Raw genomic sequence first — 25,571 nt, 5'->3', positions numbered from 1 at the left:
GATACCTCCCTCCCCATTTTTCATCCCCTAAAATTTTGACTCCCCCTTTCTTTGCCTTGCCCAATTTCCCAGATGTGGGCTATGTTATATGGAGGACAAAACGGGTATGATGTTGAGAAATTCTGGTCTTCTCTCCCCCCCCCCCCCCCCCCCCCCCCTTTGTGTCCTGTGTTTAGAGGGGTGGATTATCCGAAGGGCGGGAAGGACTAGGCCGAAAGGGAGGGGGAGTGGCCCTGTGCCCTTACTGACCCTTGGTGTGGTGCACAGGGCCAGAGTGGAGTGTGTGAAATGAGCCAGTTCTTCCGGAGCTGGATTCAATTGTCCATCCCTGCGTCCTATTTCTGTCTGGAGAGGCCCAGGCAAGCCCTGGCTTGGGCACCAACATTTCAGGCATATTATCAGTAATTTTAACATTGGGGAGAGGAGGGCATGATGGAGAGACAGATTTGTGCTAGAGCCGAAGGTTGAAGCCTAGGTTTCTTCTCAGTTTCAGAAAGTGTCTTTTAACCTCTTCCCACTACCCTCCTCATAGGTTTGCTTTAGATTTTAATTTAGGATTCTGAAGAAGGGGGGGGGGGGGGACGTTTAAACCAACAGAGTTGAGCCTCAGAGTTGGGAATTACATTCAGAGCTTTGGAGAGACCAGTACCCATTCCAGAGAGGAAGGCCAGACTCCCTAGTCCCTTTGTCATCCACCCGTTTAGCTAGAGAGAACCTTCTCCCATCCCCAGGTTTCCCGACCAAGTTTCTCCTCCGCTCTTTATTAAAGGCAAATTCCTTATATCCCTCTTTCTCCAGTACTTGCCATTAAAAACAGATGTTAGAAGCTCAGTTAGGGACCAAAGGATGAGGGAGGCGCTTTCCCCTTCTGTCTGGGTGCTCCCTAAACCTGCAGGTCCTGATTTCCTTAGATTGGGGTGTGTGCTGCGGGGATTGAGGTGGAGTGGTGTTTTGGTAAAGTCAACAGGCGTTCGGTTCTGTTGGGGAGGAAATGGAGGAGTTGTGATAGTGGAGGAAAGGTTATCTGAATAAAAATGTATCCTTTCTCTCTTTTTAAATAGTCTTGTAAAGATCTTACATCAAATACCGTGGATCCAAATGTAAATTGTAGGACTTACCAAAAAATACAGGGAGGGTTGGAGGTGCCCCGTACAATCAATCGTCTTTGATTTGGAGGTGGGGAGTGGGTTTTCTTCGAAGTGGAAGAAGGTAGGGAGAGACTGAATCTTTATGTCCCCCAAACCGATCTGTACAGCCCAGTTCCCACCCCTCAACTCAATTCTGCACTCCTTGGTCCAGAACGCTGCAGGGGAGAGGGGCGGAGAAGGCAAGAGAGAGAGAGAGAGAGGGAGAGAGTGGTGACGTCAAGCTGAATGAAGCCAATCCGAGGCCAACCTCGGGAGGGAGTGTGAAAGGATGAATGAAAAGTCGCGAGCCCAGAGCGCGCCGGGCACAGAAGCTGCAAGCAGAGAGCCGAAGCAAGGGGTTTGGGGGACTGCAGGGGGCTGGGAACCAACGCTCCTCTTCCTGAGTCTTATACACCTCTCCTAGGCTTCGGACACCCCCCTGCGACCCCCCAGCCTCCGAATTACATGCCCGGTGTTGGGGGTGGGGCATAGAGAAGGAGGGTTGGAGAACCCGACGCTGCAGAAGAGAAGCCATCGACAGGAGAGGGAGCACAGAGTAAGTGGTCTTTCCGGGCGCAGGGTGGACTCAGGGGACACACTAGGGAAGGGCGGCCAGAGGTGAGGAACCTCTCAGTTCCCGGCGGCCCTCTGACCGGCATCAATCCCGTTCAACTCCTTTTTATTTAGGTCCTTGTGTCCCGCAACCGTCCACACGTGGCTTTGGTGAGGGATTGCAATCATATAGGTGAAACCTATTTTTCGGATTCTCTCGTTGCCCTGGAGGCGAGGTCCTTAATCCCCACTATATCTGCAGCTGCCTCTTACCTTTTAGTTTAGTGCCGAATCTTTTCGGCCTTCCGCCCATCCCTATCTCCCCCGACCTCTCCCGCTTCTCCACCAGCCACATCATCCCGATTCCGATAATTACGATTTCCTTGTTCTCATCTCCATTCCCTGTCTACTCCTTCCCCACCATATCCTTATTCCTGTTTTTGCCATTCAAATCTACAAACATTTATTATAGACTTACTATATACGGGATTTATAGTAGATAACATCCTCGTCCTCGTCCGCACTATCCTTATTCCTGTCTCCCCGTTTCCCCCCCCCCCCCGCATTAGTCCCAACCCCAGAATCTCTGATTTCGGCCCCATCCCCACCATCGCAAGTCATCAACCTTTCCAGTTTCCATTCCCGATTCTTTGACCTCTCGAGCCTGCCTCTGCCTCGCTGGGATTCAGAATCTCCCTCTGATTCCTCTGCATGTGTGAGGGAAGGGTGGAAGCAATCCCTGGTGTTTTATTCTTTCCTCTACAGTCCTTAACGCAAAGCTGGGCTTTAGGGCTCCGCTCAGAATCGGAATTCCCGCCTCGTTGGACTAATGGTACTACACTGGGTCCTCACTAGAGCTGAGATTTCGGTCTTCGCTTCTAACCGAGGCAAAGGGGCAGGTTTCCAAGGCCACCCCTTTTTTTCAGGGGAGAAGGAGAGGAGGGAGCCGGCATCGTGGGGACCTGTCCGTCGTGGGTCCTTCATTCAACCTGCCTGATAAATCGAAATATCAAGCCGGCACTCGTGAGCTCCTCGCTTCTTCGAGCCAGATTCATTCCTGGCTCGAGATTGAGATCATAGAAACCTAAGATCAGGAGCTGAAAGGGCCCTTTGAGATCCTCTAGCTCAATTCATTATTTTTACAGAAGAGGAAACTGGGATTGGGGATGAGAGTGGACGAAGGACTGCGAGATGGACCAGAACTGGGTAGGGCTTTGTCGTATCTCGTTCCCCTTTCTTTTTCCCCCTTCCTTCATATCATCCTCCCTCCACCCCCTCCACCTCTCCACCCAGGGTCGGGAACCATCCGAACCCGGAGGATGCCCGGAAGTAGTGGTGGCGGTGGAGCCCAGGGGTCTGCTTGGAGGTGGCGGTGGCGTTGACAGCGGCTGCAGCAGGGAGGCGGGGTTGATTGTTATCTTTGGTTATCTAGCTGTATGAGTGGTGTCGAGTCTTCATAAAGCTAGATAACCGAAAGTAAAAATAACCCCATACACTGCGGAGCACGAGCCCGAGGGAAGGCGGGCCGGAGCTAGGCGCCCCCGAGCTGATCCTGGGAAATGGGGAAAGGGAGGAGATGGAAGGGAGGGAAACCGAAGCAAGAGCCAAGAGACCAAAAAGGAAAATCAGAAGGAAAAGAAGAGGAAGAAAAGACGTCTTACTTCTAGTGGGACTTCCGAGATGGCAGCCACTCAGTCCCCCCCTCCCCATCTCCAAGGTAGGAGTCATCCCTTTCCCATATCTCGCTTGTCTCTTCAATATTACAGGATTTGGGCTCTCCACATCTTGTGGAAGAGCCATTCTGATCGACTCTCCTTCTTCCTTTAGTTTGTCCCATTCGACCCTGCTGCTACTGCAGCAAGCTCTTTTCGCACTGTGAAGATGAGAGAATATCCTCACTGATATACTGAAAAGAGCCCTGGCCTGCGAGTCAGGAGTCCAAGATTTTAGCTCTGTTTCTACAGATAGCTGTGTGGGCTCAAGCAAATTATTTCCCCACTTTGAGCCTCAGTGTTCCCTTCTGTAAAATGAGAGCATTAGACTCTATTCTGTTTCTCTTCCTGCTTTAGCTCAGAAGCTTTAGCTTTAGGTAAGGTATTTCTAGCTCTAACAGTCTAAATCTCCATTCTGTAATCCCAAGGAGATTCCAGTAAGGGTTCTTTCAAACAGCAGTTTTCCAAGTCAATTCCCTTCTGCCTCTAGGCTGCTATTCCCTAGCTCTAGTTGCTGTCCCAAAGCGGTAGACTTCCCAGAACTGGGGCTCAAAAAGACATTCCCCAAATTCCAAATAACTTGGGCTCCTGCAAAGACAGAAATGGAGACCTAGTGAGGTTGGAATTGACTTCAATAGGATTGGGAGGGAGAACAAGCTTTGCTTTGTTCCCTAGTTAGGTAGACAGCAGCCACTCTTCTGCAGAGTGGATGCAAAAAGAGAGAATGATTGGAGGATGGTTAATTGAGAGACAGTCATTGAAGATCTAAAGTTAGGTTTTTCTTTTTTCTCAGTCTTCCAGCAAGGTGGATGAAGGGTCAAAGATTTAAAGGTTTGTGGGGCTGAAAGAGAACTTAGAAATCATCTAATCTAACCTCATTTGACAAATAAGGAAACTGAGACCTAGAGAGATGAAGTGTCTTGCCTAAGGTCACAAAGCTAGTTAGTGGCAGGGTTGGGTCAAATCCAAGGTTTCTGATTTCAAATTATTTCTATTACATCATATTTCTTTTGTTTTGTGGTTTTTCTTGGAAACAGGTCTATGGGAGAATGGGAACTGTGATCCTTCTCCATCTCAGGCTCGATGATTTTTCCTAATAAATATCTCAAAAACACTGTCCATCTAGATTGTGGCCTGAAATTTGGTATAGAAACACCAGGAATTTATAGACTAAACTGACTGACCTAAAATCCTCCTCTACCCATCCACCCTCCCCGTTTTTCTTTGAAATCACATCCAGATAAAATGGATACAGGGCGGGAAAGGAGATTTAAAGATGAATATTAATTCATTGACCCAAGTAGTATCTATACTTGCCAAGGAAATGGGAGAATTTAAATATATTAACCAAGTTCCCAATTGATTCTGTGCCTCACTTAGAACCACAGGGTACAGATTTATTTCACAACCAACAGATTTTCTATTATAGTGAGGAATGTGGAAAACAAATTCAGTACTGGAGACCTAGGGAATAGGAATGGTTGTATCGCAAAGGGTGTCCTGACTTTCTGATATTCTGGAGAAGAAGGAATTATTGTTATCACCTTCCTGAGCTTTTCTGTTCATTTGGGAAGTCCTTTCTAATGTCTAGTCTCTATTCTGCTACCTGCAACCTAGTTCTTTCTTTTTCCAGCTATAGATAGAGTTTAGCAGGGCTTTCATTTACCTCAGATCATTTACTCCTCTGCTTTAAGATCTCCTTTTTGGGAAAGTCTTTAATGTTATCTAACTTTCATCCTGAAGCAACCAAGGCAAGTTTCTTGAATGAGGAGAGCATGGATCAGAGTTTGGAAGAAGGGAAGGAATAAAGAAAGAGAAAGTTACAAGACAGGAGATAAGATACAGTTATTGGTGATAAATGGAAACTAGGATAATGGGCTAGAGGAGCATGAATGAAAGAGGGACGATGGGAACAAATGCAGGTTTAGCTTTTAGGAGGATAAAGAATGCCAAAGGCATAAACTGTGAAGTAAAAGTTTTTGGAAAAGGGGCACCAGGAAAGAAGGATTATTTTTTGTTTTAGATCTTTTGACCTTCTTATATATCTGGCTATAAATGTATCTTTGTAATCTCCTCAGACTCAGCTCACCAGTGGTAAATTTTTATTGTGATGATAGATAACATGGGATCGTGACTTTAAAGCTAGAAGACAGATAAATAGAAATAACTATTTCTCAAGGACCAGCCTAGCTAAGTTCTGAGAGGTTCATCACTAGGCTGGCTATGGAATGAAGCAATTTTTTTTCAGTCACAGAAATTCTCAAAGATTGTAAGATTATAGATTTAGAAGTAGGAAGGTATCTCAAAGGCCATCTAGATCAACCCTCTCATTTTACAGATGAGGAAACTGAGATTCAAAGGATAAAGCAAGTTACCATCTACTAAAGTATAGAAGGGTTGTGTTTTGAGCTGATAAAAAATCATTTCCTTCAAGAATGAAATCACAGATAATTAAGGAATGAAGTTTATGGGATCTAGATTGTTACAGTGAATCCTTAGTTCCCTTCTTAGGTCAGATGCCCTCTTATCATCCCTGAACAGGCTGTGTTCTCATGAAGACAACTAAAATCTGGGATGGTGAAAGCCCTGAGGCACTGGGGAAAGGAATAGGGGATCTGAGAAATCATCTCCAGTCTTGAGCAAACATCTATTGAGGATCACCTTAGAAAGGCAGAATAGAAGAATTGAAGGAGTAGAATATATGCTTGTCTCTCTCTTGTATGTGTCTGTTTATAGAGAAGATAGAGATGTGACTGTGAATATCACGGTCAAGGTGACTGTTACTGTATAGTGAATGTGTGAGTGTGGTATGAAACGATATGTGAGATATACTATATAGTGTGAAATGGGATGAGAGTGATTGTGGACTCTATTGTGAGGTGACCCAATTATAATAGTTCATTTTTATTAGCATTATGAGGTTTACAAAGCATTCTCCTCATAACATTGTGAGGTAGGTAATATAAGCAGTCTTATTACCCCAGTTTGCAAATACTAAAGCTGAAATACAAAGAGGTCAAGAGATTGCCCCAAATCATACAATTGGGTAACCGTTAGAGTAAAATCTTGGCCTACCATCTTAAATTTTTTTTCAATCCCATTTCTCATACCCCCAGCATTGAAAAAGAAAAACAATGAATATACATGTATAACCGCCCCCCCCAAAAAAAAAACTTGTTTCTATATGTAACTGGGGAAAATAATGTTTTTAATTTAATTTAAAAAATTTAAAAATTCCAACAACAAAAAGGAAAAGGAAAAAAAAAACATGTAATAAGTATACATAGTCAAGCAAAGTAAATTGCCCAGTTTAACTGTATTCTTCTGACCTCACCTTTTCATTACTATTTGGGACTGTTCATGGTATAATAATATGTCTAGTGATGCTATAAAAACTATATATGTGATTGTGTGGTGTGTAACTATGTAACTGCTTTATGATGTGCTACCATCAAGGGGCATCATAGTGTACCTGGGAAGAAATCCTGTCTTTGACACTCAATTATCTGTGTGACCATAGGAAATCACTGAGTCTCAGTTTCTTTATCCATACAAGGGCTTTTGTAATAATATCAATACTACTTACCTTATAAGGTTGTTTTAAGAAAATTGTTTTGAAATGTCTTAAATCATATAAACCATATTAAAAATGTGAGTTATTAATATACTCTGTGTGTGTGATTCCATCCCTCCCAGGGATATGCTGTTTCCCATCAGGTTCAGATTATATTAAACCAGTTGAATTGGAGCCAGAGGCCCTTGTGGGAAACTTTGCATAGGACCAAAAATCAAGGCAGTGAATAGAGCCACATATCCCTCACTCACCTCCTCCCTCTAACAAGCCTGATGGGCAAGAGTCAGAAACATCCTAAAACGGGTTTTTCTATTCTAGTTACCACCTATGGCCTCATACCCTTTTAAATCAGAAAGTTCTTCTTGCAGTTGAATCTCAATTCCACTTAGTACAACTTTGTTCTCTTCTGTTCTATCTTTAAAGCTCAACAATGAATAGGTAGCTATTATCCCTATCCAAAACCAAATACTAACCCTTCTTCCTCCCATCAAGTTTCTAGTCTCCTATCAAATTCTGACCAATTCTGGGCTCCCAGAATAAAGTGCTCATAGACTCTGAAGAACATGTCTTCTACTTAAAGCAGATTTGCCAGGCAGCCCCAAACAAGTACAGGCAGATATATTTTGGGGTTTTTGTGGGGGGGTTAAAGAAAGATCTTTTATCATTTGCTATTAAACTATATTTCTGGTTGTGAGGTAGAACGAGTATTCAGAAATTCAGGAAGCAGCAGTTTCTCTTTGAGGACAGAAAATTGAGCTCTAAGACTTGTTAATGTATTAAACACAATTTCTCCATTACCGACAATATTGCCACTTTACCTTCTTTGAGAAGTTTTCTTCTCTCTGAATTACTTGAATTTCTTATCCAAAATCACAACCTTTGATGGCTGACTCCATTATGGATAATTGGGAGTTAGGAAGAATTTTTTATGTGTCTTTTCCCCACATTCAGATGTATATACCAGGAAAGGCTTTTAAAACCAACACAGAAATAAAATACTATTGGGGGGGCGGGGAGGAACCATCACAGAGAGGGGAATAGAGGAGATAACTCTGCTTTTGTTGGAGGAAGTGAAAAAGAGGCTATATTTTGAGTATAGGAGAGGACAGGGTTTGAATGATTGAACACAAAATGCCATATATTAATCACTTTGTCTTGGGAAAATCACATTACCTCTTTGCTGCCAGTCTAAAGATCTCAAAGCACTTAGTAGCATAAACATGCTTCATTGTTCCTTACAAGCCCTTAGAATTCAGTGGAGTGTTCTTTAAGTTTAGAACACAAGAAAGAAACAACAGAGGATAGAGAAGACTAGCATCCTCAGCTGAAAGGGATTAGTCCCTGGGGAGGAGGAAAGAACCTGGGGGAAAGAATGTCTTTTAGCTAGGAGAAAGGAATAGGGGGTGCCTGGGATTTACCATTATGCCCTGCTGTTAACAGCCACTTTCCCCATTTGTGTAGAGCTTCAATTTGTGTACAGAAAAATGCAGCATGTAAATTAGGGAAAAGATAAACAACGAGTGGATTGAGTGGATAAATCTCAGACAGATTTAGGGTACATGTGAGGAAAAGCTTTCTTAACAATCGGATCTTTCTAAAAATCAAATTGCCTTTCTGAGGAGAGTGGGGTCCCCACCACTGAAGACCTTCCAGCAGAGACAATAAGTATGGTCAGTAGCCATAGGTGTTGTAGAGAATATCCCTTTGGTTTGGATAACCTTACAAGTCACTTCCAAATCAGAAATTCTGTGAGATACGATGTATATGAATGAAAATCCTAGATTTTTGCTTCTGCACCTTTTTTTTTTTTTTAAGAAATATGTTTTTTATGTGGGAGAACCAATTTTATGGTGGAAAAGAAAGCATTAAGGACCTAACCACAAGCAATTGGACTGTTCTCTACCACTGAATTCCTAGGAAAGTTATCATAGCTCTACCTCTGCCTATTTCTTTTATTATTATTATTATTATTATATAAGAGCTTTTTATTTTCGCCTAACTATTTCTTTCCACCCCTGGATGAAACTAACAGAATCTGAATGACAGGTCTAAATGATGATCTTGAAGACTCTCTAGTCCATCTAGGTCATTTTACAGATGAAAAAACTGGGGTCCAGAAAGATGATTTGCTCTAAGTCACTCTGCTAGTAAGTGTCAGAGCTCAGACTTGAGCTCTCCTCTTGTGATTCTAAGTCTGTTCTTATGAAATTCTGTCTGCACTCCTCTCTGTCAAATCATCCTTCCTGTCTGTCTTGAACCCCTTCCATTTTATTTTTTCTTCTTACTAGGCTCTGAACACTGGAATTCTGGGTATTCATGATTCCATATCCATCCCCATATCCATGGGGATGAATTGTTCTTCCTTACTCTTTGCTGTTTTCCAATACTTGCTGATTCAAAAGATTTACACACAGAGGCAGAGAAATGGATAGAATGACTAATTAGCTATATGACTTTAGGTAAGTCACTTCACATCCTCTCTCAGATTCATTTTGTAAATGAATATCTGTAAAATGAAAGGATTGGATTAGATGATCCTATATGGGTCCCTTTCATACCTAATGTTTTATGACACTTTGACTTTTGGCAAGTCTACTTCCTGCCAAAGCTAACTATCACAAGGGATGAATGAATTCAAGTTGGATGAGTGCTTTGAGATTTTTGAATGAAGGGAGATAATCCTTTTAAAATATTATACTTTTTAGTGTTTTGTGATTAATGGAGTAAAGGAAAGCTATGTAAGAAGAAGGTATGAAGGAAGAGAGAGGGGGTCCCCTCCACTCTCTTTCCTAGGTCTCAGAATGGCCCTCTCCTTTCCTCCCCCAGTCCTAATCCCTCCTATTAAGGCGGCTTTGGGTTTGTTATGACAGCAGCTGAAAGCGGCTGAATCGTTGTGTTTGCTGTGTTTGCTAATTGGGCTGAAGGGCTCCAGTCTGGACACTCTGAAAGGAATCATTGTCACTACTGTATTTACCTTCCTTTGGGAACCTCTAGGGGTGAAGGCTATTGCTGAGCCTCAGCAGGGTCATTGCACCCATTCCCCTTTGCCTTCATGCTAGGACCCTCCATGAGAAGATAGCTCAACTTTATTGCTTCTGGTGGAACAAATGCTCACAGCCTACTACTTATAACACATACTTAATGCAGTCCTTCACCTTGGATCATCCACCAGTCTGGATCAGGCTATCTGAACAGATCCTATTTAGGGGAAAGTTTAGAAATGAAGGAGAAACTGAGCTTAGATGCCTTCATTTTTATTTTCTCATTATGTTCTTTCATTTTCTGTTCCCTCCCTCCCTCTAGGTTCTGCTATTGGGTAATAATCTCTTCACTCTCATATTTTCTTATTTTCAAATCTTTATCTAGGAAGATTACTTTATTTAAGAACCCTTCAATACCTACTCTTTCTTCTGAAACTTAATCTATAATATTCCCCAGTTCCTCCAGGAGGAATTCACAGCCCTAATTACTCTTATATTTGAAGTTCCATCAAGGTGACTTTTCTCTGTTCTTTTTTCCCTTACTCTGTGTTTGTCTATCTGCCTCTGTCTCGTGTTCATTACTCAATTTCATTAACAGCCATAAAATTTAGAACTAAAAGGGAACTTAGAGATGTTTTCTGGAAGTAGTGGTAATGGTTGTAAGTCCTGTCTACCTTACCAGACTGGAGAGACCAAGTACTGTGTTTCACTCATCAAATTTGGAAGGAAGAAACGGTCTTCCTGATCAATCAAAGAGATACTCTTTCCTCTTCATGTTAAAATAGAGCTAAAAATAAAGCTTTTCCAATAGGGAGTGAACAGGGACCTTTGGGCAAATTGGAATAGAGATTATTTATATTGAGAGGGGAAGCTTGTGGTCCTGTCTCCTCCTAACTAGGTCAATGTTAGAGAGAAAAAGTGAAAAATTGCTTGTATCCTTTACCTCAGCCCTTGCCTATTACAAATAACTTTGTTCTTTCCCTGCCTCTAGCTTCCTATTTGATTTGGTCTTGGCATTCCTCTTCCTTCTCTTCATTCTGCAGCACAACTCAGCACGTTTGATATTGGTATTCAGCACATTGGACAGCGCCAGGATGGTGAGTCCATGGACCTTGGGCTTGTTGGGGAAAGCTATGGGGAAGTGGGAGGATAACGTCTCTATTTAATCAAGGGCCAAGCCCTCAGATTTCTGAATCTCCATTTCCAGGGTAAGAGAGAATTCTTTTTCAATGTACTTGCTTAAGTACATTAAATATTCTACTTAATGATTTCTAAAATAATGTCAGTTTTGAGATTTTGTGACTCTACAATTCTATGCAAATAAAATTTAGGGGGTATTGTCATTCTTTGTGCTGGAGAACCAGGTTCCATGTAAAAGAAGTGTACCAAGTGGGACTTATAATGAAAAAAAAAAAGAATTAATGGAGTTATATTGGGAAAATATTTTTCTGGGAGTGTGAAACCCTAGGATCACAGATTTTTAGAAGTGATTTTTAGATATCATTTAGTCTACTCCTTTATTCTAGAGATAAGAAAATTTTATGTCTAGAGAATGTATGTGACTTGTCAAAGACCACCCACTAGATTAGTATTATACCTAGCACTAGAACACAGAGAAATTTTCTTCTGCTATACCCTGTAGATGCCTTTGGAGTGATCTCCTTTCTTAGGATGTAGGAAGGCAACCTTGCTCCAGACAAGAAGACCTTTCAAAGAACCCATATACATATTTTTTCAAAGGGGACAGTAGGGGTATGTGAGTGTGTGTGTGTGTGTGTGTGTGTGAGAGAGAGAGAGAGAGAGAGAGAGAGAGAGAGAAAGGGAGAGGGAGAGAGATAGAGAAAGGCAGAGGGAGAGAAGAAGAGGGAGGGAGAGAGAGGGAGAGAAGGAAAATATTTTTAATTCAGTTCACAAATATGTGTTGTGTAGCTAGTCAAGGAATAAGGCACAAATATGCAAAAATAGATATGATACAGACCCTCCTCCCACAGAGCTTACAATCTCAATAGGTAGAATTATTTTTTTCCATGAGAGAAATAAAAAATCAGGGTTTGGTGATTATTAAAATGGGAAGGATAGACAACAAACTTTCTAAGAGTGGAAAACAGGGCAGAGGAACTATAGAATCTCTTTCCCATGCAGTATCTAAGAGTTTCCTCCTTCCAAGAATAATATTGTGACATGGCAGAGCTTGGAGGCAGGGGGACTGCCAGGGAGGTTCCAAAGGCTTTTCTGATGAGCAAAGGATGCCAGGATGGGGTGAAGGGGGGGGTCACCCAGGCTAGAAGGGAACCGAGGGGAGGTCTCTGTGTGTGCCTGGGCCTGCCTGACCTCCCTCCCCCCCTTCCACCTCAAGCCAAGAAACAAAGGACCATTCTCTCCAGGATTTGACGCAGCCGTCTCTGGCTGGCAGTGCCAGGTGGTGGGGTGGCATTCCCTCCTCCCCCGGAACTCCATGCCCATGTCCTCTGGGGGAATAAGAAGCTGGGCATTCCATGCCCTGTTGCCATGACAGCCCTCCCATACACAAAGACAGAAAACTCCCACCCCCTCACACACCATCCCATCCCATGGGAGAATTAGGCCTGAATGGAATCCTCCAATGGAAATCAAGAGCTTCCAGCTACCATATTTTCTGATATATGACATATGATCATAAATAATCTGTACTCTCCAATAAAATCAAGAGGTTGCATGCCTCCATGACCATATTCCCCTGTTAATCCCCTTAGTTACATAGATGCTTAACCTTAGAGGAAAGGACTTATGCCATTCCAAACCCCTTGTTTGTGTGAATGGTTCCCCATTCTCAGCACTTAGCCCCACACACAGAGCCATGGGACCTTCTCTGCTGAGGAGCTGAGGTCTAAACTTTGTATTTCCCAGACATGGTGGACACCTTATTTTTAAAGGGGGCAGGCTGTGGGAAAGGAGAAGAGGAGGCCATTTCTCCGCCCTCCATCTGCACCCACAGCCATCACTCATTAGGCATTCTGCCCCCTCCTTCCGCTCGTTAAGCCTGATTTGCATGCATTTGCATAATGAAGCTCATTTGCATTCCAGGAGGCTCATAGTGGGAGCCAGAAAAAGTGGGGGGGGGGTTGTGGCAAAGAGAAAAAAGGGGAGAGATTTTGTTTTATAAAAGCTGAGGGGGGAGCAAGCAGGGAGAACAACTCACACTACTGTCTGTCTTTCTTCCCTTCCTCTCTGTGATGGACACAAACACCAAATAGGGATGCCAAGGGACCGACTTTGTTCTCCCTTTTTGTTTTTCCCCCATAACCCTGGCTTCACTGCCTCCCTCCCACTCTGATGGGTACAGAGGTGGGGAAGAAATGGGCAGGAATTGAAGGCTAGAAGTCTTTGGGGAGGGCAAAGAGATAGGAGAGAAGACATAGGCAGAAGGCCACCATCTTAGACAGCTGGTGCCCGTAAAATGGCCGACTGTGAGTGGGTGTGGGTCTCCAAGGAGGCTCTGGTTTTCAACCTAACTATGCAGGTAGGACAATGAGAAGGACCCTCTGGACGCCCCTGAGGTGAGGGAGTTTTTGACAATCCTTCTGACTGAAGAATTATAAAAAGAAAATGGAGAGAAAAAGGAGGAAGAGTCCAAGAGCAAGGAGGGAAGTAGGAAATGGGCTAGGAAGCTAGAACCTAGAGAGGAGGGACTGAGGACATTCTCCATTTAGGTGAAAAAAATTGGGTAGACAAACCTATTGTTTCACATTTTGCTTTTGACTTCCAAGACCACTGAATGTCTGCTCTCAGAAATATTAATGAGGCATTTGGGTCATTTAATGCCATCATATCCATAGCTAAGAGAACTGTGGACATTCTAGGGACTGGTGGTTTGATTGTTGCATGTGGTCAGCATGTAGTTTTCAAAGTAATGTCTTATACTGGGGAGAGAAAAGGACTAACGGGAGCTTTCAGTCTGCTAGAGAAACCAGAATATTTTCTCCATTTTCTCTTAATCCAGGACACTGTAAGAAAGACACAAAGACAAGGCATTTCATTTGGCTAGACAGAGTTCTAGGCATCAGTGTTGGCAGGTGTGTGGTTGATTGAGGAGGGATTTGGAAACATAGGGCCAAGAAAAGACTTCCTGAAAAAGAGGTGTATCTCTGGGAGGATAGGGAGAGATAAAACTGGAGATCACTAAGAAAAAAAGAAGAATGATTCAGACCATTTGAAGCTGAAACACAGAAATGGTAGTAGTGATGTGGGTAAAAGTGATCTTGTGTCTTGTTGGTAAGAGCTTAGTAAATGTGGAATTGAATTGAATTGAATTTGCCCTACAGGAGAGAAGGTGATATTGGATGCCCGTATTGTGGACTGAGGATGGACTAGGAAGGACAGTAAGGGGCATGGGATAAGCAGAAGTGAAGACAAAGATGACTCTGAAGTTTCAAGCCAAAATTCTTCAAAAAGTAGTCAGTCTACTTATCACTGCTTCCATTTCCCCACCACTTTTGGACCCCTTGAAATTTCCTACCATTGTAATAACCTACTCTTTCTAAAGTCACTATTGATCTCCTAATTGCTAAATATAGATGTCTTTCCTTAGACCTTATCTTCAATTTGCAACCTTTAATACTATTCACCATTCCTTCCTTTCTGAAAGTTTTCAATAATATTATACTGTCATGATATTCCTCATTTCTCTCTGACTGATCCTCTGGCTCCTTGGTGATACCTTTCCCCTGCCATCCCTTAAGTATCCTTATCTCTTGAATCCTCTCTGTCCCTTATACTCTTGCTTCTCTACACTCTCCTTTGTCAACCTTAATAACTTTTATGGTTTCAACAACCACCTCTATGTTAATAATTTCCTCTTTAGTTCTCCTGAGCACCAGAGCTATATCTGTACCTGCCGTCTCCACTGAAACATCTATTTAGAATTTCTAGCTCAATATGTTTATAATATAGCATATTAGTTTTTCTTCCAAACCAGGTTTTCTTCTTAACTTCTACTACCCTATTAATACCATAGTTATTTGATGGGTTATCTAGACTTGAAACCTGAGTTGATCGGATTTCCTCTCTATTCCGTGGACTGAAAGAAACAACCAAACCCTTTGAACAGCCAACTTCTTTTGTTTTCCATTTTCTTTTTTCTTTTAAAAAATATTGGTGCATTTTGTCTTTATATCACATTTAATTTCAAATATATCACGTTTCCTTCCCTTTTACAGAGAATCATCCCTGTAACAAAGATTTTAAAAGGAAGAAGAGGAATAAAAATCAGTTAATCAAAGCCAGCCTTCACATCTGTTCTGACATTATGTGCAATACTCCATATCCATGGTATTCTACTTCTACAAAAAAAAGGGAACAGGTACATTTTCTCAACCCTTCTTTTGGACCAAACTTCATCACTATAATTACACAATATTCCATTTTGCTTTTCTTTTGTTTATTCCATTTACATTATTATGATCACATATATTGTTTCTTGGTTCTGTTGACTAAAAGCTGCTTTAATTTATGTCTTCTAATGCTTCCCTGAGATTTTCATATCCATCTAATAAAGAAATGATGCACTATTACATTCATGGAACCACAATTTTTTTGGATGAGCATTTACCTTGTTTCCAGTTCTCTGCTACCTCAAAAAACTGTTATGAACATTTTGATACACATCCCTTCTTTCATTTTCATCATGCTAATCTTCCTCATTGCTTCTCCCTTCAACTACTATAATGACTTCCTAATTTGCCTCCTTGCCTCTCCTCTACCATTCATCTCATAGAAGCTATCAGAGTCATCTTCCTCAAGTGTCATCTTCATAAGGTCACTCTCCAGCTCAGGGATCACATTTAAGTTCAAATTTTTTAGCATGGCATTCTAGGTCTTCCATAGTCAGTCCCTAATCGATATTTCTAACTTTCCTTCTTATAAAACCTATATCCCAGAAAGATTAGTGTATCCAATCCAATTCAGTTCAAACAGCATTTAAGTACTTACTAAGTACTAGTTCGTGGCCTCAAAGAACTTATATTGTACTGGGGAAATAAAATACATACACAAATAAGTAGGTGGAGGATCATACAATCCAGAGGGAGAATACTAACTACTCAGGGGGATCATCCCAAATTCCCACTTAAATCACCCAAAAGTCCTACTCTTTTTCCTCATCTAGGTATTTGCTTACATAGCACTCCCTACATAGAGTGTTCTTCCCATATCACTTACCTAGCCGATCCTTACCTTTCATTCAAGTCTGAGCTCAAGCCCCATCTTGAAAAACAAACCCAAATCCAAGAGAACTGATTTCAAATTCTGGCTCTGCTGTTTACTCATTATGTGACCTTGGTCAAATCATTTTATCTGAGACCTACATATAAAATGAGAGGATAGGATTAAATGGCTTCTGACATCCCTCTCCAATTTCAATCTATGATCCTATGACTAGAGGTTCTCTCAGGTCCCTTATGATTCTATTGCTTCACAAAGCCTTTCCTAATTCTCACAGGTTGAGAACATCCCCTGAGTTTAAAGTATTTTTCTGTCTCTCATTTAAAATTCACTTTAATACTGTCTTTTATTATTTTTGAACTTTTGGCAGATAACTAGTTTTGTCACCCTGTAGAGGCTGGGTTTCTAAAGATTCTATGATTCATTCAAAATATATATATATTTATTAAATGTTCATTATGCATGTGAGATACATATTCAAGGTCCTATGATTTACACTGATTAAAAAAAATCACTAAGACAGCCTTGGTTCTTAGTCCAGTAAGAAAGACAAAAAGTGAACAAATAGCTATCATATATAGCAAGTTGTAACAAGGATTACAGTGAAGGAAAATAATAATGGGAGAAGGGTGGTTAGAGGAAGGAAAAATAATTTCAAGCTGATTGGCTCAGGGAAGGCTTTCTGGAGAGGGTAGCATGAAAGCTTTGCCGGTAGCTAGGATTTCTCCAGTCAGAGGTATGGGTAGAGAATTTTCCAGACGTAAATTATGGTTCAACAAAAGTCAAAGGTATGTCCAATAAAAAGTATCTCTTGTGGATAACAATCAGCTCCCATAAGGACTCCAAATGTAAAAGAGAAAGGGAATGAAGAGGGGGTGTGTGTATAGGGAGAACCTATTAGATCTTCCTTCCATCCATCCTCTTTCTTTCCTTCCTTCCAAACATTCTTCCTTCCTTCCTTCCCTCCTTTCTTCTAACTTCCTTTTATTCTTCCTTCTATCCTTCTTTCCATTCTTCTTCCTTTCATTCTTTCTTCCCTTCTTTCCTTCCTTCCTTCTTTTTTCTTCCTTCCTTTATTCATTTAATAAAAAACTAGAACAATGCTAAGCACTGTAAGGAGACACAAATATCAATTTCTTCATCTATAAAATAAGTGAACCAAATAATCAGGTCCCTGTTATTTCTAAAAGAAAATTCTGTGTAATCTAATAAATATAGTGCAAATGAAATGTGTAAACACAAAGGAGATAGAGAGTTGAGGAACTATGAGAATGAGAGAAGGCTTCAGACTCCCTAAAGAATGGTATAGGGATGGGAAGAAGTAGAGGGAAATTGTCTAGGGAACAACCTGTATACTGACCCTAAGGGAGAAAATGTGGCTAAAGGGTCCAAAAGTTGGAATCTCAGAGGAATTTTTAAATAACATTTCCCATCCTTGTTCTTCCTTAGGTTTCCCTCCTGTTTTCTGCTTCTGCACAAAATATTGTTTATGTAAGTTACTCTCTTAACTCTGTTAGAGGAAAGTTTGGGGAGAAGCCATTAGAAGAGATAGAAGAAAAGTCTACTCCGAAAAGCATGATGGAATGGAAGGAGCCCTGAATTCAGAATCAGAGAACATGAGTTCAAATTCTGATTGCTAATTCCCAGCTATGGACAGCTGGGTGATTCAATAGATAGAGCACTGGGTCTGGAGTCAGAAAGACCTGAATTCAAATTTACTTACTAGCTGTATGACCCTGGGCAGGTCACTTGACCCTGTTTGCCTTAGTTCTTCATCTGTAAAATAAGCTGGAAGAAGGAAATGGTGAACCACTGTGATATCTCTGCTAAGAAATCCCCAAATGGATCATAGCCGTACACCACTGAAAAAAAAGACTCAGTACCACTTCCTAGCTAAGTGTCCTCAGGCAAGTCTTTACTTCCTTAGCAGTAAAATGAGAGGGCTGGACCTGAGGGTCTCTGGGGTCTCTTCTAGATCTGTGATATTGTGCTCTCCTGAGATCTCTTGAGGCTTTAAAGACCATCATCCTATAATTTATCTGGTCCCAGCCAAAAAGGGCTGTCTGGTGCCATTGCCACTGCCTTTCTATTTCTTCCTTTGTCCTTTGTGACCCCTTGTCCCTGAACCCTTGTCTCTAATTGTTAGTGGGCTTCATTTTCTCCCTGCCATGGAATTCTGCCACAGAATAAGAATGTCAGAGCTGCCAGGAACCTCAGGGATTTTCCACATATAGAAGCAGCTTATGGCTCTGAAAATAGAGCGATGGTCCTGGAGTCTGGAAGTCCTGTATGCAAATCTAGGCTCAATCTGATCTTTGTCTGACTCAGTTTCCTCAATTGTAAAATGTGGATGATAGCACCTACTTTGCAGACTTATAGTGAGGATCAATTGAGATAATTATAAAACACTTAGCATGGTATCTAACACATAACAAGGGCTCTATAAATGTTTATTCCCTTCTTGGCTCACCTACTAATGGCTCATGAAACATGGTTCAAAAAGGAAAGGGCTCATGATTTGGTGAAGTTTGATGAACCACCCCTTTTTCCCAGTCTTTGTGCTATATCTTCTGGAAGTGGCTTTCTTTTTTTGCCCTTTGTATCTAATGCCCTGTACAAGGTACTGTGACACTGGTGAGTGACACAGTTTTGCTTCTGTAAAGTTAGGACCAGTATAGGGTAGTTGACAGGTTGGCTACAGTCATTTAAGGTGCAGTTGAGTAGTTGAGCAACAGGATAAAAAGTGTTTGAGAGTTTTGCTTCTAGCAGCTAGAGGGATAGTTACAGGATGGAGTTGAGTGAAGACTACTGAAGACATTAGATTCTAGTTGTTCAGCAAAAGAAATTAAGAAGTAATTCATCAATTCTTTATCCCTTCTGATCCTTTCTATTCTACTTCCTCCTCTCCTTCCCCTACCTCCAATCTTTTCCAGAATTCATTACACCAACTTCTTTCATCTTTCCTTATATTAAGAGGGATAATAATTAAGTAGTAACAGTAGTGGAGGTGATGGTGGTGATTGGGAAATTGGCCAGGAATATTAGAATACAGCAGTGGGATATTCCTCTCCTGCCTTTTTTCCCATCCTTTGTCCCATCTGGGCAGATTTTCTCCTTTCCTACAAGTTCTGCAAGTCCTTCATCTCAGTACTCTCAGAGGAATCTAAAGCCTATTGGGGTAGAGAGAGAGCTGGGGAAGGGGGAGCAATAAAGAAAGAAAACAGATTAAGCCTCTATCTTGAAGAGATTCAAGATGGCACCTTAGAATCAAGACTTGTAGACCCAGGAGGCCATTTTGTGACTCTGAGGAGCTTCTGTGTGGCTCATTTAGGATTTGAACCGAATTCAAATCTATTCATATCCCTTCTGTACCCTGGGCCAAGGGAGTTGGATATGGAAGGTCTTTTGTTTCTAAGCAGGAACCCCATGTCATGTGGTTTCAAGAGCCAGGATTGGGAGGGGGGAAGGGTTTGGCATCACACCATATAGATAGCAATGGGGCATCTGAGCCTAGTTGGGGAGGGCTAGGCTAGGACTGGCATATGGAAGGAGAGATGTGGGCACAGGGGGCATGGGATTCACCCGGGAGGGGCTGCCATCTGCTTGGCTTTGTCCATCTGGGACCAGCTGGCTCCCCTGTGCCGCCCCCCACTCTCTTTAACCAACCAGTCCCCTTCTTGAACTGTTGCTATGGTGACTAGCCGCCATCTTGTACTTGGCTCTGTCTTTGCCTGGACCTTCCCGTGGGGTTCCTGTAGACTAGGAGGCAAGATACCTGGGAATCCACTCTCTATGCCATTCTTGTATAACATCAATAATATCAATATTATATAACATTTATATATATGTATATATAAACACATATATTATAAATATTTAACAGCTGTCACCATTGCTACTTATTGTACTGTTTAGTAGTCACTGAATATATTACTATTAAATATACATGCATTCATATGTATATTCAGTTCTAATGAACTTAGGATCAACCATTATGTTTTAGAAACTTGAAGTGTCATTCTGTTCCCTTACTTGCATCCATGAAGAATTCAACTTTCTTTCTATTGCATTGAATTCTTTGCATCTGGGTTTCACCTAGCAAGAGAAAAAGGTGGAGTGGATGTCACACCCAATCAATCCAGCTTCCATCCTTGAAGCTTGCTTCCTGTGCTCTGTTGTAAAAGTCTGGAGCCTGAACATTAGGGCACATGGGTACTGAGTCAAGTACACTTTTCTCTGCCTTGGGATCTCCTCAGGTTCTGATGGGAGGAGAAGGCAATTTAAAATTTAAAGTTTTCTCACGTAAAGACGCTAGACTGAGAACAGGATCATACAGTGACTGTCTGGAAAAGGAAGCAGGTCCTGAAGGAAGTAGGAGATGGCCACTTTCCATCTTGATAAACGAAGGGCAAGTGTCAGCAAAGATTTCTCCATTTCCCACAGAAAGTCTTATGAAAAGTCATAAAATCACAGTATTTTGAAGTTGAAAGATGCCTTTGAGATTATTTAGACTTTGAGATTATCCCATTTATAATTTGAATTTCCCCTCAATTTAGAGATAAGCCAGCAGAAGCTTAGGGAGAGAAAGGGATGTGCCCAATATCACACAGCTAGAAAGTAGCAGAATCAGGATACAAATCTCTTTCCACTTTACCTGATTATGTCTCTAGAATATAGAGAGACCACTTCACTGTAGTCTGTCAGGTAGGCTAAGGGATGATTGCAATGACCCCAGCAGGCTTTCATAAATCGGATGGGTGGGAAGAATAATTTTCTCCAAGTCGCTCAGAATTGGGGCAGAATGAAAGCTGGGAGGAGAGAAGAGAGAAAGAAACTTGCTCCCCAGCCCTCCCCTGCTGCCCAAGGACAGGGGGATAATTTATGATATCATTGTTCCTCTTTTCCCATATTCCTGACTCCCTTTCCCCTTCCCAGCCCCCTGCTACTGTATGGTTGCTAGGAGATCCTCACTATGTATGGCTGGGGTGGCGGAGAGGGAGGGAGTGGTAACAAGCAGAAACAACTCCATCTGGACTTGTCCCTCCTCACCCCACCCCAGCCATGGGAGAGAGGATTGGAGAGGGGCCTCCATCTCTAAACTCATTCAGAAGTGTTCCCACTGAGGAGGGAGAGGGGCCAAGGGAGGGATTTAAGGACATATAGGATTTGTACAAATGTCAAAATTCCCCAGTTCACTTCCTGGGTTTAAAGAAGTAGAAAGTGAGGAACCGTCATGTTGGGGTCTGAAACTATTTCATGTAGACTGTTCCTGATACCTGATTTCTCTGCAGTCCTGTTACTTGGTTTGAGTTCATGTTGGAGGATTCTGGTCTAATTAAGGCAGAAATTCCCCCCTCCCTTCCATTATCGTCACTGCCATCTTTGCCTTTACTTCTCTTTTCTCTACTGACCTACTGAGAGGAATGGATAAATTAAGAGCAGGGAAAGCTCCAATGGGAACTCAGAATGAAGGTTGTGAATGGGGAGGAGTGACTGGCCAGAGGCAGTGCAATGGTATAGAAAGAACATGGTACTTAAAGTCCAAAGACAGGGTTTGAATACAGGCTGAACCATTTAGGATCTATAATTTGAAGGATCTTACAAACCTCCTTACTTTTCAGATGAGGAAATGATCTTGTACAAATCATCTAACAGTTCTGGACCCAAGCTTCCCCAAATCTAAAGCTCACATTTCGATAGCCCTTTAAGAATCAATAAGTGAATCAATCCAATAACAAGCGTGCAATGGAGATAAAAAGGGAACAAAATAATAATGAACAACATTTTTATAGCACCTATTTATTCTCTGTCAGGCACTATGCTATATTATAAATATTATCTCACTTGATCCTTAGAACAGTTCAGGGAGGTAGGTACTATTTTATCACCAGTTAACAGTTGAGGAAACTGAGACAAAGATTAAGTTACTTGTCTAGGGAAACATAGCAAATACATATCTCAGGCTGCATCTGAACTCAGATCTTCCTGAGTCCAGATCTAGAAAGCTATCCACTGTACCTCCAGTGATCTCAAAAATGAACTGTCTTTTTCCTCAAGAAGCTCATATTTAGAGCCAGCTAGGTGGCGTCATGGATAGAGTACCAGCTCCGCAATCTGAAGGACTTGAGTTTAGACACAGCCTCAAACTCGATACTTATTATCTGTGTGACTCTGGGAAGTAACTTAACCCCACTTGCCTTGCAAAAACTGAAAAGAAAGAAGAAGGTTACATTTTATTGAGAAGGGACAGGAATATAGAATGGATGCATGTGTATGTATATGTCTATATCTACAAAGCTAATTTGGGGATAGGGATAAGGATAAGCACTAATATCTAGGTGCTTCAAGAAAGATTTTATGTAGAAGGTATCATTTGAGCTGAATTTTGAAGAAAGTCAGAGTTTCTAAGAGGTAGTGAAGTTTCAACTGTAAAATCCTACAATTCTAATGAAATAAAGATTTATGACTTTATCAAGAAGGACTAAAATTAGACATAAATTGAGTGTGGCTAGATCACCAGCAAGGGAATCCTTTGGATATATTGTTGAAATCAGGAAGGTATGTCCCATGAGGAGGCAATAATGTAAAATAGAGAGAACCTAGATCTGGATTCTGGGGTCCTGGAAACTTCCTAGCTGTGTGATCTTGGGCAAATCACATAAAAACTTTATTGCCTCAGTTTTCTCTTCCCTAAAATGGGGATACTGATACATGTATTACTTATATTACCTACCACATTGGATTGTGGTGAGGAAAGCAAATCTTAAAGCAAAATCTCTATGTATATAGATACATATGAGCTGTCATTATTATTATTCCTGTCAGGAAGGCTTGGTCAGTTATCAAAGTCTCAGGCCAGGTCCAAGACAGAAAGTGGGGCAAAGGGCAGCAGTTGGAGCTACTTAAATTCCCCCAAATCCCATCCAGTTACTGGCTCTTCCAGCTCCATGTTTAAGCCAGCCTTGTTAGGGGAACTCTAAAAGAAGGGAATTAAGCTTCTGGTGCCTCATTAGAGTTGTTTCCTTAAATCTAATCCTCTCATATGCTTGAGATCGAAGGTCACCATCCTCAAGGCATTCTTCTGGTCAGGGAGGCTCCTTCTATGCAGAAAGGGTTCCCATCCAATTCACCCCTCTCATTGAGATGGGGTGAGACCATGGAGCTTGTTTCCCACTATACTGTCTCTCACTCTAGACCCTTCCTTAAGCTGAAACTCGATGATTCTACCCTCATATGCCATTAGTCTTTTGCCTCTTTTTGTATCTCCAGTACTTTGTACAGTATCCAGCATACAGTTGATGCTTAATAAATGTTTACTGATCAATTGATTGGTGGACAAAGAGAAAGCCGGCCAAGGGCCAAATTTGCCAGGAAATTCTTCCTGTGTTCTGCCTTCCATCTTCCTTGCTGAATTTTCTCTTTGTGAATGGTGCTCTTCTCAAAGGTCTCTTTTCTCTTTTTCAGAACAATAAGAGGACTTAAAGGACAAGGGGCCAATAGCATACAGAGGGAGAAGCCTTAACACAATTGGCCTCCATGTACCTGAAGCAGCCTTCCAGGATTGACTGGAGGACAGATAACGCCAGCTACTAATCCCAGGGAGAGAGAAAGTGAAGAGATCTTCCTGTCACCCTCTCCACTGATATCCACCCTCCTCCAGGAAGTTTGTCAGGATTCATAGAGCATCAGCCCTTGAATTGCCTGGTTCCTGTCCGGGATAAAAGTATTTGACCTTCATGTATACTTATTGTGTATCTAAGTTATATTTTAATATATTTAACATCTACTGGTCATCCTGCCATCTAGGGGAGGGGGGGGGTAAGAGGTGAAAAATTGGAACAAGAGGTTTGGCAATTGTTAATCCTGTAAAGTTACCCATGTATATATCCTGTAAATAAAAGGCTATTAAATTTAAAAAAAAAAAAAGTATTTGACCTTAACACATCTCATCTCTGTGTATTTTTACTAGCCTGGGAGCCCCATGGGGGCAGGACCTGAGTCTGTGTTGAATAAAAGCTCTTAGATCCTGATGACTGATGAAGTTTGTGTTTGGATTAGGGTTGGGGAAAAGTGTCCTTGGGGAAGAACGTTTTATAGCCAAAAACTCAGAGTTGGGGATAAGGAGAGAAAGAAGGAGGCAGGAGGGGTTAAAGACCTCATCTGGAGAAAAACCTTTGGGTATGGGAAACATTCCTGATTCTAAAGAGCAATGTGCAGGGGAGACATGTTAAGTTACCTTTCTATAACAGTGGCAATGGAAGAAACTGACCCTATTATAGGAAGGGTGATATTAGACATTAAGGGGCCTGTTCATAACAGTGTCAGATGTTAGAAAAAATAACATCATCCTCCCTCCTTACGTCTCTCGTATCAAGGTCGCCAAGAAAAAAATGCCTTATTTTCCAGGAAGATCCAGAGAACCCATTACATACTAAACACCATTCCTAGGGACCAAAAGGATAGGAAAATAGACATGGGTCTCCTCTTTAGAAGGTCATCAATCTTTTGCTTCCCTATGGGAATACCTATTACCTAATCCACATAGGAATACTGCTCCTGGGGTGAAAGATCCTACAGAAGCAGCCAGAGTGATCCCACATGCACTGTCATCTCATCCCTCATGACCACGAAATCTTTCATGCAATCTAATCTACATCTCTCCTGCTGATGCATCAACCAGCTTCCCTCTCTCCTCCCATGTCCATGAAATCTGACTTCAACAATAGGGATGAAGGTTAGATTTCAGATTCCACTTACTAGCAGTAGGGAAATGTGAGAAAGTTCATCTGGACCCTTTGTAAGGAGGAACTAGCATGAGAAGAAGAAGAAAGAAGAAGAAAAAGCAGAAAGAAGAAGTAGAAGGGAGAAGAAGAAGAAGAAAAAGGAGGAGGAGGAGAAGAAAGAAACAAAGAAAAAAAGAAAGAAAGAAAGAATTGTAATGATCCTAAACTGCTTATATTTCTGAATGACTTTCTTCTACTCTTTAAGAATTCCTTCCTTCTATCTAACCAAAAGATGTAGGGATAGGGGTGGAGGTGATGGGAATGGAAGTGTCCTCCATCACCAAGATCTCCCAGAAAGAGAATCCTCAGCCATCCCTTAAGCCCCCAGTCTTTTGGAGGTTGGTTTTGAAGCATGAATTTATATCCAAGCTCTCCTAGCCAGGGCCTTAATTCCCAGCTCTACAGCCCCAGATTTGCGGTTTGGTTGTATAGGGAGGGGGGCTAGAGGGTGATCAACAGTTACAAAGTCCCAGGGCGTCAAGGAGTTTTGACTTCGGAGAGTCAGCAGGGCCAGGGGGTGCTAATTAAAGAGGGAGGGCGGGCAGGCTGGGCAGTGTCTGGCCGGAGTGTAAATGTGCCGGAATCCTAACGCTGCAGGCTGGCCTGGCCGTCTGTCATCGGCAACACATACCCTTTGTTCAGCG

The 25,571-nt window shown here is 41.9% G+C and overlaps 1 protein-coding gene across 10 annotated transcripts in view; it reads left to right on the top strand.

The window, feature by feature from the left end:
* The window catches only part of C4H1orf61 (chromosome 4 C1orf61 homolog), a 31,880-nt gene extending 7,929 nt beyond the window's left edge, over nucleotides 1-23,951 (top strand). For 2 of the 10 annotated variants that reach the window (XR_004233926.1, XM_031966772.1), the window contains 2 exons: nucleotides 10,938-11,043; nucleotides 23,609-23,951. Coding sequence is in view for 1 of the 10 variants with exons in the window: in XM_031966772.1 (XP_031822632.1) it covers nucleotides 10,938-11,043; nucleotides 23,609-23,626 (124 nt within the window). In the remaining 9 variants the exon portion in view is untranslated. Of the gene's footprint in view, nucleotides 1-1,551; nucleotides 3,397-10,937; nucleotides 11,044-14,247; nucleotides 14,380-15,141; nucleotides 15,285-17,593; nucleotides 17,889-23,608 lie in introns of those variants that run through there. The other 8 variants (XR_004233919.1, XR_004233921.1, XR_004233923.1 and 5 more) reach the window with 8 other exon arrangements.
* The last annotated feature ends 1,620 nt before the right edge of the window (nucleotides 23,952-25,571 follow it).

Source organism: Sarcophilus harrisii, chromosome 4 (assembly GCF_902635505.1).
Source record: "Sarcophilus harrisii chromosome 4, mSarHar1.11, whole genome shotgun sequence".
Lineage (NCBI taxonomy): Eukaryota > Metazoa > Chordata > Mammalia > Dasyuromorphia > Dasyuridae > Sarcophilus > Sarcophilus harrisii.
Note: the sequence above shows the minus strand (reverse complement) of the source record. Positions and strands in the feature narration are given on the sequence as shown.